We start from the raw sequence: 17,931 nt of genomic DNA on the forward strand, positions 1-17,931 counted from the left end.
TGACAACAAATGCTGGAATTTGACTCACAGCTTTATTTTACTATATATATCACTGATACAGCTAGGTAAATTATACCAGGAACAAGTTTTACACTTTCAATTACGTCCAACAATATTCGGTGATTCTGGATTCAACTGCGAAAACATATCATGAAAGAAAATGTTCTTTATCAGGTTCTTGTAGTCGGACATTACTTAATGTGCCAAGTTAAATCTCTTTAGGTGAATATCTATTACACACCGTTAGTGAACAATCATTTCCAACTGCTTCACTTGAAAATCACATCATCATCATCTGGAAGCCGGCGAGATCTTGTAAACTGGAGGCCAGTCTCATAGTAGTTTGTGCTGGGCTGGATGCTTTCATAAGAATGAAATTATATGTTGCAGCGACTCATGTGCACATTCAAAATATCGCTTCGTGAAAACAACTTTCCACATCTATCACACTGATGCGACTTGGAGGTAGGATTCACAAGACAATGATGTTCTTCATGTCACCGAGCACTACTGCTGCTTGCAAACTTCTGCTTACAATATCTACACAAAATTTCGGATTTACACTTCACAATATGGAGGTTAAAATTTTCTCGTCGCATCAACAACTTTCCACATCTGTCACACAGAAGTATTATATCGGGGGAAGTCTTCATACATTCATATTTTCCAGCACGTGATGATTCTGGTGACACTATAGGTGATGTAGGCGTTGGTGATGACGGGTGCGATGACCTCGGCTTCATTTCCTGTGTAGTAGAATGATTCACTGCTAGTGATCTACCACTAAATGTTTGGCCCATTGCAGGAGAAAAAATAACTCGGGAAGGCTATCCCAATGAGTCTCCGCTATTTAAAGCCCAGAAACAAACTGATGGATTGCTATTTACATTGCGCCTTATATACTCTCGAAACCATGATCACATCATATTTACCAATCAAAAGAAGCCGAGTTCTCTTACATACATAAATATGTATTCACATGGACATGCATGGACATGCACTGCACTCACTGAATACACACAGTGGCCACACATGTGACTAAAACTAGCTCCTAATGGATCCAAATACCTTCAGTAGCTATAATAGCTCCAACTGCTACCATAGCTCCAACTATCTCCAATAGCCCAAATAAGTTCATTAGCTTCAACTATCTCCAATAGCCCAAATAAGTTCATTAGCTCCAACTAGCTCCAATAGTCCAACTAACTTCATTAACTCCAACTAGCTCCAATAGTCCAAATAACTTCATTAGCTCCACCTAGCCCCAATAGTCCAACTATCTCCAACTAGCTCCAATATCAACAACTGCTACATTATCCCCAACTAACTTCATTAGCTCCAACTAGCTCCAACAGCTCCAACTAGCTCCAATATATCCAACTAGCTCCAATAGTTCCAACTGCTATAATAGTCAAACTGATAAAATGACTCAAAATCAATCCAACTGCTAAAATAGCTCCAAACGGCTCCAACTATCCAAATAAATCCAATAGCTCCAACTAGCTCTAATAGCTACAATAGCGTTAACTAGCTTCAGTACTTACAATTAGCTCCAACCTCATCTGACTCTAGCGCCTCAATTGCCCCACAGACTCCAAAGCACCAACCGATTTCAGATATAAGATTACACGAAATAAAATTTAAAAAAAGTTTATATTTATATTAAAATTTATTTCACAATTTTATACACGTTTCGGTAAAACATATTATTGTATGTAGCCTGCTCTCCTTAGTTAACGAAGTATAGTCAATGTTTCTTTGGTGATGGATACTTTTTCGGCATTTTGAAAAGCAACTAGAAGCCTTAACCTATCGACTAATATATTAGGATCAGCCCATGATGTGTAATCTATCTTGCTTATTGTTATTAATATTTTTAAGCTATCTGAAGTCTTCTGTTTTAACAACCGTCTCATTGTCTTCCACGCAGTGATCATCATAAGAATGACCAGGTTTATTTATTTTAACACGACGTTTCCATCGTTTAGGTCTCACCGCTTCAACATATTCTTTAATCTTTTTTATCTTCGGGTGCTTCATCAAAGTCTTTGATGTTTTCAGTAACACAACACTTCCCTTGTTTAGATCTCACAACTTCATCACATTCTTCAATCTTGTCAGTTTCGGACACTTCATCAAAATCTTCGATACCTACATTTCCATCGTTGAGGTCTCTAAAACTTCATCACAGTTCATAATCTTGTGAGCTTTAGGAGCCGCATTACAGTCTTCGATATTGCCAGCTTCGAGTGCTTCATCGAAATCTTTGAAGTTGTCAGCTTCAGCCTGTTCTATGTTGTTCATAATTTAGTGAAGGTAACTTTAATTTGGTGTAAATAATTTTTTTTTATTTCGAATGAAGACACTACTTTCTTCATTAGATTTCAATTCTATTTCATTAGTGATATCTAGTTAGAGTTGGTAGAACCAGCATTTTCAACTTCGAGTTCATAATAATTTTTTAATAATTTATCTTCTTTCCTCTTCTTTGCTGTTGTAGACCTGACCTCGTTATCATTAGATAGCCTGGTTGCACATATCTTGTGATGTTTATTCAACAAATATCTTCGGCCAAAGTATTTCTGACACAGATTGCAACTAAATGGCTTTTGGTAAGGACTTAATGTACACTCTGCTCTGTCATGTCGCTTCGCATTTTTTTTTTTTTTCCCCTCAAGGTGAACTCCTTGTCGCAATATACACACCTGCGTCCTTTCGATAACATTGCTGGCAACGACTCAGAATACATATCAGCTTCTACGACTAATACCAGATGCATATTGGGAGTTTTAATTTGTAACAAATACTTAAATATTATTTTTTTTAAACATGCCATCAGCGGTAACTAATTTTCCTTTTTTTAAAATATGTAGGTTGCAAGTAGTTTCGCTTCATGCTAACATATATCACCACATGCTGTGTCAAAGTTAAGTTTGTGTATAATTAGGTAGGATGCTCTCTTACAGTCACAAGAGATGGAGAGATTCGCTAGACCTCTAGGGGGGAAGAATTCTTTCTCAAGGAAAATATCAGGTAACATACCGAACTGATGCTGGTAGCGATAAATAATCCATGTTAGCTTCTACAGCCAATACAACTTATATGTTATTTTAATAGTAGACTTAAAAAATTCCAACACCAAGAATAAATGTTTCTACTTAGATAAATAAAATCATAAATTGGAGAAGGAGATTTATCAATGTATTTTAATATTAGAATATGTCGTTGCGGATGAATGTGTGTTGACAGCTTTTAACATTTTAATTTTTTTTTATAACAACTGCCTGCAGTCAGCTAAAGAAAAATAAAGCTATAATAAAATTAATTATCTCCCACGACGGCCAATTTCTTTTCTGATGTAGGTGGGCACCATATATTTTATGCTTGCATATTTGTATTAGATATATTTAAAAACATATGCTGAAGCATATATATGTTAACATATCTAAAATTTAATTTATTTATGCTTAAGCATATTATATGCTTTAGCATAAGTTATATACTATATATATATGGTGCCCACCTACATCAGAAAAGAAATTGGCCGTCGTGGGAGATAATTAATTTTATTATAGCTTTATTTTTCTTTAGCTGACTGCAGGCAGTTGTTATAAAAAAAAAATTAAAATGTTAAAAGCTGTCAACACACATTCATCCGCAACGACATATTCTAATATTAAAATACATTGATAAATCTCCTTCTCCAATTTATGATTTTATTTATCTAAGTAGAAACATTTATTCTTGGTGTTGGAATTTTTTAAGTCTACTATTAAAATAACATATAAGTTGTATTGGCTGTAGAAGCTAACATGGATTATTTATCGCTACCAGCATCAGTTCGGTATGTTACCTGATATTTTCCTTGAGAAAGAATTCTTCCCCCCTAGAGGTCTAGCGAATCTCTCCATCTCTTGTGACTGTAAGAGAGCATCCTACCTAATTATACACAAACTTAACTTTGACACAGCATGTGGTGATATATGTTAGCATGAAGCGAAACTACTTGCAACCTACATATTTTAAAAAAAGGAAAATTAGTTACCGCTGATGGCATGTTTAAAAAAAATAATATTTAAGTATTTGTTACAAATTAAAACTCCCAATATGCATCTGGTATTAGTCGTAGAAGCTGATATGTATTCTGAGTCGTTGCCAGCAATGTTATCGAAAGGACGCAGGTGTGTATATTGCGACAAGGAGTTCACCTTGAGGGGAAAAAAAAAAAAAAATGCGAAGCGACATGACAGAGCAGAGTGTACATTAAGTCCTTACCAAAAGCCATTTAGTTGCAATCTGTGTCAGAAATACTTTGGCCGAAGATATTTGTTGAATAAACATCACAAGATATGTGCAACCAGGCTATCTAATGATAACGAGTTCAGGTCTACAACAGCAAAGAAGAGGAAAGAAGATAAATTATTAAAAAATTATTATGAACTCGAAGTTGAAAATGCTGGTTCTACCAACTCTAACTAGATATCACTAATGAAATAGAATTGAAATCTAATGAAGAAAGTAGTGTCTTCATTCGAAATAAAAAAAAATTATTTACACCAAATTAAAGTTACCTTCACTAAATTATGAACAACATAGAACAGGCTGAAGCTGACAACTTCAAAGATTTCGATGAAGCACTCGAAGCTGGCAATATCGAAGACTGTAATGCGGCTCCTAAAGCTCACAAGATTATGAACTGTGATGAAGTTTTAGAGACCTCAACGATGGAAATGTAGGTATCGAAGATTTTGATGAAGTGTCCGAAACTGACAAGATTGAAGAATGTGATGAAGTTGTGAGATCTAAACAAGGGAAGTGTTGTGTTACTGAAAACATCAAAGACTTTGATGAAGCACCCGAAGATAAAAAAGATTAAAGAATATGTTGAAGCGGTGAGACCTAAACGATGGAAACGTCGTGTTAAAATAAATAAACCTGGTCATTCTTATGATGATCACTGCGTGGAAGACAATGAGACGGTTGTTAAAACAGAAGACTTCAGATAGCTTAAAAATATTAATAACAATAAGCGAGATAGATTACACATCATGGGCTGATCCTAATATATTAGTCGATAGGTTAAGGCTTCTAGTTGCTTTTCAAAATGCCGAAAAAGTATCCATCACCAAAGAAACATTGACTATACTTCGTTAACTAAGGAGAGCAGGCTACATACAATAATATGTTTTACCGAAACGTGTATAAAATTGTGAAATAAATTTTAATATAAATATAAACTTTTTTTAAATTTTATTTCGTGTAATCTTATATCTGAAATCGGTTGGTGCTTTGGAGTCTGTGGGGCAATTGAGGCGCTAGAGTCAGATGAGGTTGGAGCTAATTGTAAGTACTGAAGCTAGTTAACGCTATTGTAGCTATTAGAGCTAGTTGGAGTTATTGGATTTATTTGGATAGTTGGAGCCGTTTGGAGCTATTTTAGCAGTTGGATTGATTTTGAGTCATTTTATCAGTTTGACTATTATAGCAGTTGGAACTATTGGAGCTAGTTGGATATATTGGAGCTAGTTGGAGCTGTTGGAGCTAGTTGGAGCTGTTGGAGCTAGTTGGAGCTAATGAAGTTAGTTGGGGATAATGTAGCAGTTGTTGATATTGGAGCTAGTTGGAGATAGTTGGACTATTGGGGCTAGGTGGAGCTTATGAAGTTAGTTGGACTATTGGAGCTAGTTGGAGTTAATGAAGTTAGTTGGACTATTGGAGCTAGTTGGAGCTAATGAACTTATTTGGGCTATTGGAGATAGTTGAAGCTAATGAACTTATTTGGGCTATTGGAGATAGTTGGAGCTATGGTAGCAGTTGGAGCTATTATAGCTACTGAAGGTATTTGGATCCATTTGGAGCTAGTTTTAGTCACATGTGTGGCCACTGTGTGTATTCAGTGAGTGCAGTGCATGTCCATGCATGTCCATGTGAATACATATTTATGTATGTAAGAGAACTCGGCTTCTTTTGATTGGTAAATATGATGTGATCATGGTTTCGAGAGTATATAAGGCGCAATGTAAATAGCAATCCATCAGTTTGTTTCTGGGCTTTAAATAGCGGAGACTCATTGGGATAGCCTTCCCGAGTTATTTTTTCTCCTGCAATGGGCCAAACATTTAGTGGTAGATCACTAGCAGTGAATCATTCTACTACACAGGAAATGAAGCCGAGGTCATCGCACCCGTCATCACCAACGCCTACATCACCTATAGTGTCACCAGAATCATCACGTGCTGGAAAATATGAATGTATGAAGACTTCCCCCGATATAATACTTCTGTGTGACAGATGTGGAAAGTTGTTGATGCGACGAGAAAATTTTAACCTCCATATTGTGAAGTGTAAATCCGAAATTTTGTGTAGATATTGTAAGCAGAAGTTTGCAAGCAGCAGTAGTGCTCGGCGACATGAAGAACATCATTGTCTTGTGAATCCTACCTCCAAGTCGCATCAGTGTGATAGATGTGGAAAGTTGTTTTCACGAAGCGATATTTTGAATGTGCACATGAGTCGCTGCAACATATAATTTCATTCTTATGAAAGCATCCAGCCCAGCACAAACTACTATGAGACTGGCCTCCAGTTTACAAGATCTCGCCGGCTTCCAGATGATGATGATGTGATTTTCAAGTGAAGCAGTTGGAAATGATTGTTCACTAACGGTGTGTAATAGATATTCACCTAAAGAGATTTAACTTGGCACATTAAGTAATGTCCGACTACAAGAACCTGATAAAGAACATTTTCTTTCATGATATGTTTTCGCAGTTGAATCCAGAATCACCGAATATTGTTGGACGTAATTGAAAGTGTAAAACTTGTTCCTGGTATAATTTACCTAGCTGTATCAGTGATATATATAGTAAAATAAAGCTGTGAGTCAAATTCCAGCATTTGTTGTCAATTCTAGATTCTTCTCATTTCATTTACTTCTCCTTTTTTCTAACATTACATTATAGATGTTGCTTCAAAATTGTTACTCAATAATCGTATGAGTTCTAATGCCATTAACTTGTATGTATGTAGCTTAGCGGCAATGCTTATGCCAAATACAGTTTCAATCCTTCTGAAAATAATATATTTATGATCTACATATTTAAGGTTTAAAGTAATGTTTAGCCTGTATGGTTTAACTTCTTGATTCGTGCAAGTTTTGTAAATGCTTATACATATGACTTTATATATTGTTGTTGTGTAGATCTACTAACATGTTGAGTAATTTTTGTCTTTACGTTCATATTATGTGGGTAAGGAGAGTTATTAGCAGTACTTATAATATGAATTGGTGGCATAGTAGTTGTTATTTAAGTAAGAAATTTTATTCGGAATCTCTACGCATAATCATTACAAGTATTTACATCGTGAAAAGGACAATTAAAATGGACAATATGTATCAGGTATTTATTTTTGCTGGCCTTGCATTTCATACACTTAAGGTGTATAAGGGAAATGGTTGATATAAATGCGATGGACATAGATCTTATGGCTTAGACTGTGATATTATATGTTGACTTTGCAGTTCTTTTGATCTTCGACGATATTTATGTGTTTTATGCCTGGGTTTCTGAATGATCGATCGGAAAGTAATTTAAATTGGAAACATACCTCTTATAATTTACTTTCTGGTTGATATAGTTGGTATTTGAGTAAAGTTGGGTGTAATTTATGTATGCTACGATCCCTCCTCCTCATATTTGTATCCATAAGCTACGATCCCTCCTCCTCCTCATATTTGTATCCATATGTTATGGTCCCTCCTCCTATTTGTATTCATATGCAATGACTCGACCAGAATGTCAGATCGGACTTTGTTCATATCTTAAGTATTATCTATTTAGTTGATTTTTTAGATGCTGCATGGATTTATCCTATGGTTAAGTCGAGATATGATCTCTTTTTTTATATGGCAGGATGGTGAATTGTATTGTCTGTAAATAGTATTTGACTCAAAAAAAAAATCTTTACTGCAAGAATCATTCAAAGAATGAAAGAAAAAATACATAATTAAATGTTTAATTTAAAGAGTTTGTAAGCTGATGAAAGTTGGGTACTGCGAGGCTGAGGAATAGGAATGTATGTTATGGCTCGTAGATTTAAAACTGTCTTTTGACCGACATTCATTTTGGATTGTTGGGTGGACCTATGTTGTATATTTACTATGGTGTAGTTAATCTTTGCATATAGTAAATGTGTATGGAATTATATTAAGTAGTATGATAATGATGGGCTGATAGTATTAAATTTGGCTGCTTTGGAACAATGGCTAGAGTATAGTTATGCACGGTAACAACTTTAACTGATATAATGGTATGGAATGCTACATAACATTATCAAAGTATTATGTTAGTAGGTTATGTTGGAATGGTAACTTTACGAAAAATAAAGTGGATAATATTACACAAACATGCTGGTGTGAGACTGTGATTTGGAATAGTATTAATGATTTATGGTTCTGCGTAGATATAGTGGCTGGGAGTTTTTGAAATTAAATGAGGTGTGCAAAGTCCTATAAGGATGTTAATATTTAAGAGGATATGAGGCATTTTATTAATAATAGATCATGACAGCTGGAGAAGATGTATTTTAGTTGTGTTTACCATACAAAGAAATAATCTCATGATTACATTGGTTAGGTTATGAATCTGCTTTTTCTAGATTGTTTCAAGAATTCTAGGATAGTTGAATGATATGGAGTAGAAGAGAGAGAGAGACCCTATGTAAGCTGAGTCCTAAGTAAACATGTTGATGATGTGAAGAGTGTCGTAGTGGGGGTAGGGGTTGTCTTTATATGTAGGGATGTGGATGGAATTAGTAGCTTAGTTGTCATCCTAAATCCGAAGAGTGAACATCGCTTGGGAGCTATCTTTCTTGTTTAACTACAAAGACATCTGGGGAGAGTATGGATCCTACCGCGAGTTCTTCGGAATCCTGCATGGAGCCATCGCCACCAATAAAGCATCGGTGTCCGCACTGTAATATGATGTTTTCAACAAGTTTTAATATGAGACGTCATGAGAAGAGTAATTGCCTGAAGAATCCGTCTCGCACTATGATTAGATGTGATGAATGTTGGAAGAAGTTTACTCGCAATGATGACTTGAAAATACACCTGAAGATATGCAAAGGAAGAGCTAGGCGGTCGAAAGTGAGGACATCAGCACGACAGCGTTACATTGATTTTGAAAATAGCACACCAAACTTAAGTGAAGCACCATCGGTCTTGGACACAGCTAACCGAGACATGGAAGGCACATCAAATAGACATCCTTGCAACTACTGCGACATGATGTTTGCATTTGCTCATCATGCGCGAAGGCACGAGATAAGTAAATGTATGAAGAGTCCCTCTCGTATAAAGATTCAGTGTGTTAAGTGCAATCAGTGGTTTACTCGCATTGATAGTTTGAAAATACATATGAAGATTTGTAAAGGTGCAGTTCGCTTGCCTGTAGAACAGCATGTGAACATCATGACTCCTCAATTTAAACTAGAGGTACCCATGTGCACAGGCTCCGGCATTAAAGGAAATCAGCATCAACAACCACCCGCATCGTCAACTGGACATAAATCTAACACTGTGCTTGGTCAGTTACAGACAAATGCTAATGGATTTTACTTGGCACAATCTGCATTTGGAGGAGTTCTGAAAGACTATTACTATCTAAATACTTTTAGTGAGGCAAAAGATATTTGCACTTTTCTGAGTGATATTGAGCAGAATATAATACAACAGCTTATGGACGATACAGCATCGCATGGGCCTTTAAAATATAACTTATGGTTGGATTGTCTATATGGTAAACCGGAGCCGCACGAGAATCGAGTGAGCAAGCGTGCTTTCAAGACATCGGCTGCTGCAATTTATACTTCAAACGACGTGAAGCAGTCAGTTAAACAGAGTATTGAAAAACTCTGCAAGGAAGAAGAAGAATATATGGGTAAAGGATCTGGTTGGACGCTGAATTCGGTGAACCGTCTGGAGCTGAGAATTAGCCATTTCGACCCACTAGATAAATAGATGTATATATCTTTGTGTAAAAAGACTGTTATATAATAAACTTTATAAATAAAATAAATGTTTCATGTATACTATGTTTTTAATTTCCCTTAATTTATCCTGCTTAATTTATGGTGACAACTATAAAAATAAGGATGCATGCATGACCATAACATTTGCTATTAAGATTAATAATATATATGGATACTTAAATATTGTTTACATGAAATACAGAGTTACAATATAAATAAAATGTAAGCGCAAAGGAATGCATGTAAAGAAAACATAAGCTATGTAAGTCAGTTTGAGTAGGGTGCTACAGTGCACAGTCTGCAATATGACTTTGGTATAAGGACCGTGATAAGTTTAATGACAATACATTTTTTTAAATCTTAGTATTTGGGAGGATCAGGTGATGCTCATTACGAATAATTAAGCTACATACTCTAGCAGAGGATGAAAGTTAGTATGCTAATATAATCAAGTATGGTGGGTGCATACATGAGATGATAATATAATATGTTGGTGGTCAAGATTAAAGTGTGTGATAACAAAATCTAAGTTGGCGGCGGTGTGGATATGTTATAAGTCAAATGTGATGATATAGTCCAAGATGGCGGGAAGTTCAGGGTGTCGACAGTAATGTGAAATGTGATGATGCCAAGATAGTGTTGGTGACAAGATGACGAACATAAATGCTATAATCCAATATAGTGGAAAGTTCAAGGTGAGGGACATATTTAAGATGTTATAGGTCAAGACAGCACTACACTCCAGCAGGGCAGAATCAAACTAATATGACGCCCTCTGGCAGTTAATGTGTGTACTAAGTGATACTAGTGCTCCTGGTAGTGAATATTGAAAACAAGATGGCGGCTGCACTTGTCTAGACATTAGCGCTCCTGGTAGCGAATATTGAAAACAAGATGGCCGCTGCACACTCTGCTAGACACTAGCGCTCCTGGTAGCGAATTTTGAAAACAAGATGGCCGCTGCACACTCTGCTAGACACTAGCGCTCCTGGTAGCGAATACGGAAAACAAGATGGCGGCCACACTCTGCTAGACACTAGTGCTCCTGGTAGCAAGTATTGAAACAATAATAAAAATATATATGTCGTATAATTCTCGAAAAGATGATGCTATTATTACTTTCAATAAAAATATTACAAGTCCGAATATGTGTGTTAATGTTTTATATATATATATACCTTATTTAATTCTTACATCGGTAATTGTCTTGATGGCCGAGCGGTTAAAGGTGTATGTTTTCTAACCTAAAGGCCAGAGCTGTGTGATGGTTCGAATCTCAGCTGTACCGAATGTATTTTGTATAAAAACAATATTTTTTTAATATATTGATAAGGACCATAATAACATTGGTATGTAATTAAATATCAACCTTATGAGTCTGAATAGAGCGATGGTGATGCTCTCTAGGAACAAACATCAGAAACATAGATGGGGAAATCCAAGATGGCGGAACATAATGTAAAATCAAGATGGCGGGCCCCAGCACAGAAGAAAAAAAAATCAAGATGGCGATAGTAACAACATCCAAGATGGCGGCCTTCAGCAGACGAAAACAAATGACTGTTGTGATGTCATAAACAAAGATGGCGATCGTAACGAAAATTGCAACAGGTGTGATTAAAATGGCGGCTATGACTTCATAATATTAAATACTGGAAAACCAAATGGTAGAAAGTTCTAGAATTCAAAATGGTGAATGGAAATGATGTAATCCAAGATGGCAGCCGGAAATGACGTAATACTATATGGTAGCCGGGTCATCCAAGATGGCGGTCAGATAATATGATGTAATACTATATGATTGCATAATAATAATGGAATGATAGAGCATGCGAAAATTGAATCCAAAATGGCGGTCGGAAATGATGGTGACCGGATATGACGTAATCCAAGATGGGGGTGCGGTGATGTCATCTATGGGTGGGTGGGTAGGTAAGGGGGATACCAACCCGCTATCCGGAGATGGGAGGGTAGGTAAGGATGATTCCAACCCACTATCCGGAGATTTGCGGGTTGTTAGAATTTTGGAGGAATGGGGAAATTTTGTAGGGAAATTTTGAGGGAAAATGGGAAATTTTGAGGAAAATTTGAGGGAAAAACGGGAAATTTTGAGGAAAATTGGTGGAAAATCGGGAAATTTCCAGGAAATCGGTGATGATGTCATCGGTCAAAGGTCATAACAGTGACGTCAGAGGTCAAAGGTCATGAATCCTGAATCCTCATCCACAATCCACTGTCCCCGGAGGAACTATATCTAACTACTCCCGTTCTCTTCAAAGTCTTAGAATTCTTCGACACGGTCCACAGCCCGTCCAGCAGGCCCTACATCTCGAACTCCACCGACCGCCGCCGGAGTGAGCCCCGAGGCGCCCACTATCTCGCACTTGAAAGCCTAGCTCCCCCCTTCCAGAAGGTTTCGGCCTGCCATCCCCAAATGTCGCAATCAGGACACAGACTCGCTGAATGGAACCCACTTCGCGCGCGCTCCGAGCGACTCGGAATCGCCAGCACGAGGCAGCGCCGGACGCGCGGCCGAGCACACGCCACACAGTGGTACAGTGGTACAGTGGTACAGTGGTGTGTGCGGCGCCATCACTACCACAGCCCGCTCCCGTCTCCGAGTGGCGACACACAACCAGCCTGCGCCAGCCAGGCGGCTATACCGAACTATTCTGAAACCTGACATTATAATAAAATTATTTCGGCAAATGTATGAGACACAGTCTGTTGTAAGGTGCGCCCATTTTATATGCTCAAGAAGTCACAAAAATTGAGTGTCTTAAAGTAAATATGGTTCTCTCCAGTGACAGCAGAAGCTATCAACCAATGTCTTTCCTCTTTTTCCTGTACTCATTTCTTGTCAATATCTTGTCAATTCTAAACGACTTTATTTTGTAACACGTGAAGTGCATAATGCAAGGTTGTGTTGTTGCCAGAATGCTACGGAGCTGCTTATTGGAGCCCCTGGAGTGCAAGTATGGACAGGTGAGCAGACGTAATGAATGAAAAGTAACAGTGGAGGTTGATTGTAGTAGTTTTTATTGTAAAATTGCATCATTCATCTTGAGTATTAAGTATTGCATACATCTGCTCCTAAGGATTTTTATGTGTTTGCTAAATATCCTTAATTATTAATTTCTTCTCCAAATTTAAACTTTTAAATAATGTCACTTTAAAATGAGAATTATATTTACCAAGAACGTGGTTGAAACATTCTGGAGCGAGCCTTTGTGTTTGATTCCAATTAGCTGCAGTATTGTACCATATTGTTAGACATCTTAATGTTCTGTTAATGGGTACATTAGCCAGTTCAAAATTTAGATCAATACCCAATCAAAATTTAACCCTAGTAAACCTTAAATGTGAAAGTTTCTTAGAGAAGGTTCAATTAATCAACTATGCCCCAAAGTTTGTCACAAATCTCCTACACAAAATATTTGACTTAATTTTAATGTTATATTTGTATATGATTTAAATGATGACCCTCTGTTCAGATGTGGTCATTCGGAAAGTCATCAACATTGGTTAAAAGCCAACCCATGACTTGGCCTAACGTATTTTACCCATGATTGTGTTTTCGTGTTTTTTTTCTGAGAAAATGAAATGAAACATCAGTATTTTAACAGGTTTAAATGATATTTCAGAAGTTAAGATACAGTTGCTGTTTCAGAATATCTCCTTATAGGACCATTTACCGTGAGTTATCCTTGATAAGTACATGTTAAAGGATGCCTGCCATTTTTGTTGACCTTAGAATCACCGATGTGAAAGAACGAGACTCACGTCCTCACATGCATTCTTGTGGCCTTGGAAGGGTTTGTGGCGCTGTCTTTTGATGGAAATGTAACAATAGTCTGTTGCTAGCTAGCCAACTGCTGCCTGCACCCTTTAGGTTGAGCGATAGAAACAGTTAGACGCCATTTTAGTGTCAACTGTTTTAAAGGTTTTTTTGTATAATTTAGTATTGGAAATTAGGCTCCATTAAAGGATAGTATGTATTTAAAGTTAAAATAAAACAAATTGATTTATATGAACAGTATTATTACAGTTGTATTATTCTCAAGATTATATTAGATAGTACAGTGTTTCATCGCATTATCGTCGCAATATTATTTAAGAACGTCAAAATTTGGAAAAAAAAAAATTCTTGCCTAAAAATCGCATGACGATTATGGTTCTGCCATTAGATTCCCAGCGCTTTGTGTAGATAGTAAACATGATCTTGCCAAAGATCACAGGACAAACCTAAGGTGCAAAAGCAATCAGTTTTCAAGTTACTGCCAGGTAGTGCGGTGGTTATAATGGGAAAAAACAATTATTACAATCGCAGTAAAATTTGTTTAAGATGTACCAGCACGACACAATTTCCCATCCAACACGGTCAAATGTTTCGGTCCCGCCATTTCTTCCATATAAGATGTACATTATTTTTTTCCCATGTAAGTTGTTGCTCATAAACTTATTTTCCCATATAAAACTATGTATTTTAAAGTTCAAATTAATTTTTCGTTAACATATACGAAGTTGTCCAAAGTGTAAATTTATTTTTAAAGAATTTTCAAATATTATAACATCTGTTCGTCATCATTGTAACGCTTATAAAAATGTAACCAGCACAAATTAGTGTACAAGTAAACAGAGATTTAACTTCCAGATGATTTTTTTCTTCTGGAATCGGTCCTTATGATTCTCACAATACCAACCACTCAGCAGAAAACCAAAGCAATTTAGTTTTGTCCTGAATTATATCAGGATCTAGGTTATTATTAGAATTCTTCAGGTTCAGGATCTATGTCTATTAATACATTTATATGTTTTAGTGAAATATCGTCTTATTTGTATTTTATTTACTTATATTCATGAAATTAAGGATTTTTATAAGAATTTATTTTAGAGATGCAAGGTGGTGTTCGTTGGTGCTCTAGAACAATGTATATAACAAAATATATAACCATTTTTGGCTTGTAAAATCGCGATATTAATTTACATAATGCCCATCTAACCCAGTACACACAAATTGGCTTTATTTGAAGTGTTAGCTACAAAACCGCAAATATGCAAATAGGAATATACCATTAACTAGTGCCTTTAATACTTAATTAACTGATAAATTCAAGCACACATGGTCACACAAAAATCAACACAACTGTTTGAATTTAAACGTTTACCGAGGTCTCCCAATTCATTTACATTTAGGAGTTTTATATTATTTAATAACTATGCATAATATTTATTATTTTTAATGTATGTAATTTACAGGCATAAGCAACGATCTTTTCACAAGCACAATTAAAAAAAAAAAAAAAAACAAGGAATCCAACCTGATGGTATACCATTTGTTGATTCACACCTTAATTTAAAAAAAAAATATTGTAAAGTGATTTCCTGAAAACTAAAATGTACAAGTCAAAATAATTATATTAAGAAAGTAAATTCACATTTACTTCACAAGTCACATCATTAAAAATTATTTATAATTCAGCTCTGAATGTGAATGACATTCTGATATTGGTATAGACGAAATCCTGAAGCCTGTATCACACGATGGAAGGTTTCGTCAGGCTCCGCTAGAAACTTCTAACATAACTGCTAGCTAGGCGTCCATGGCAACAAGCATGGGCGTTTTTGTGGAATAACCTATCACACATGTTTCACCCATAGAATCTGCAACAAACAAGTCAAGTTCATTGTTTGTGGAAAAAGTAGGTACTTTAGTTTATACGAAGACATAAATATTTACGAAGAAAATATTGATTCACTTATTTAGTTATTATGAACTCTCGCGTCATTTAAAAGACTGTTTGGCCTAATGCTTGTTAAGCGCAATCTCTATTTACATTTTTGTATTCTGTATGTAAATATTAAATTTCAAGTAGTGTTTTGTTCATTAAAAAAGACATAAGGGGTTTGTACATGGACTTTTGTAATCACTTTAGTACATAACTAAATAATACCTTTTAATGGAACAAATTCTTGGCAATATTGGGGAAGAATATAAATGGTTAAATTTCTAGTGTAGCTGCTTCTGATAAATAATCTAGATATTTGCCAATAAACATTATTTCAGCAACTGTATTTTTGTCTTATTATTTATTTAATAATTTTGTGGGTTTTATTGATGCGAGTTATTTGCCAGGATAAAGACAGTCAACCTCCATGGCAGGGACACAGGAATGAACATTGTGAAAATAAAAGCTTATCCTTTTCCCCCCTTTCAATAATTATGAATGGACCAAAATTGATGTATATCTGGAGTCATTTGAGTGCATTTCAATCCCGGAATATATCTACTTTATTATAAATAAATGTGCACATAAACCTTCCACTAGTTCTGATGTGGTAAAAACCCTAAAACATGTTAGAAATACTTTGTATGAAAAATGATGTGGATTATGCAGAAAAGGACATAGTACCTAATACTTGGTAAAATCACAAAACACAATTAACAAATACGGTAGGTGTCAAAATTTGAAGCATCGAAAATTTTTGCACCGATTTTCATGTAATATTTAAAGTTACGAGACAAAAGAAAAATTACTAAACCTCGTGAACACACGAATTATATAGTTTGGAATGACTTTCCTAGTGTAATTTAATTCAAATGCAGAAAACTACTTTACTTCATAAGTCATAACTACCCGTGGTTTTGCATCGAAGTCCTTGTGTATTTGATATATCTCTGTCTTTAACTGGTGCCTTTTTCATTTATCACAATATTTCGGTGAGGCCTTTCATACTCGAAAAAAAAAATTAAATTCGTAGTAATGCGCATTACAATACTGTCGACTTAACACGTGGCATGACAATGGTATAAATGGGCAAAGCCACATCACATAATTTCTTCTAGCTTGAAACTGGAAGTTTTGCCTGCAAAAGCATTAACACCACTGTTTATATGCAATAAACTTCCCGTCACACACATACATAGTTTCTTGAAAAACTCGTATCCGGGTAAAGAGAGGACTCAGTCGGACACTTACTTGGTTGAAGTCTTCATTGCTGGTTGCCCACCATCAGCATCGTACGCTAAGTCTCAGAGTACGCCATTGGCCGTGCTTCTGGCCCATATGGCCTGGGAAAATGTCGTCACCTGCTCGCAACAAACCCTGGCGACTCGCGTTCTGTTGCGTATCATCGAAATAATCGAAACTCACAAAGGACGTCGCCCATTCACAAAATCTGTGCATAGTTCCGCTCCATCCAGAGACGCGATAAAACACACGTCAGGCTTCCGCGAGACCGGCTCTCCCTCGCTCTCTCAGCTGTTCGACTTAGCTCGCTTCCCCTCCATTCCTTCACGAGGTGAGGCGGCGTACATCGTAGACACACGTAAAACACACGATAAAATATTGGCACCAGCGTAAAATGTAAAAGACAATGATCTAAATAGTTCCACTAAATAAATAAAAATTATAAAATTAATTTAAAATACTGTTACGATTTATTTATGTGGGGAGAATTGGCGGGGGGTTCTCTCTCGCCCTCTTCGCCACTGTTGCACTTCCCTTCGCTCGGAATCCTCTCGGAACTGCCGTGGAGGCCGGCATTCTTCTCTAAGGGAGAGAGGGGCTGATGACGAGCCGCATCATCCCGGGCCGACCCGACGCTCGAACAGTCGAGAAGGGCGTCGTTAGCTCACGCGGCGGCCCGCGGAATTACCAAGGCCGCTCAGCGATAGCTAACGGCGCCGAGGCAGGATGATGCGCGTAGAGCGGAGGGGGAGGGGGTAGTGACGACCCTTGTAATCCGGCCAGGAACGCATGACATGCCTTACGTCAGTGGAGGCCACGTGACACGCGCCTGACGCCGGCCAACACCGAACCCGGCGCGCGTCGCGGCCCTGCTTGCGATTGTAACAATACCTATAAAAATTTATAAGAAAAATAAGTGACAAAAACG

General features: G+C 36.7%; 1 protein-coding gene across 3 annotated transcripts in view; it reads left to right on the forward strand.

Annotated features, from left to right (window-relative positions):
• Positions 1-17,931, forward strand: part of LOC134527386 (integrin alpha-4-like) — a 155,716-nt gene that overhangs the window by 66,260 nt on the left and 71,525 nt on the right. For all 3 annotated transcript variants that reach the window (XR_010074179.1, XM_063360034.1, XM_063360033.1), the window contains exon 6: positions 12,969-13,017. Coding sequence is in view for 2 of the 3 variants with exons in the window: in XM_063360034.1 (XP_063216104.1) it covers positions 12,969-13,017 (49 nt within the window). In the remaining variant the exon portion in view is untranslated. The remainder of the gene's footprint in view (positions 1-12,968; positions 13,018-17,931) is intronic.

This window comes from Bacillus rossius, chromosome 1 (genome assembly GCF_032445375.1).
Source record: "Bacillus rossius redtenbacheri isolate Brsri chromosome 1, Brsri_v3, whole genome shotgun sequence".
Lineage (NCBI taxonomy): Eukaryota > Metazoa > Arthropoda > Insecta > Phasmatodea > Bacillidae > Bacillus > Bacillus rossius.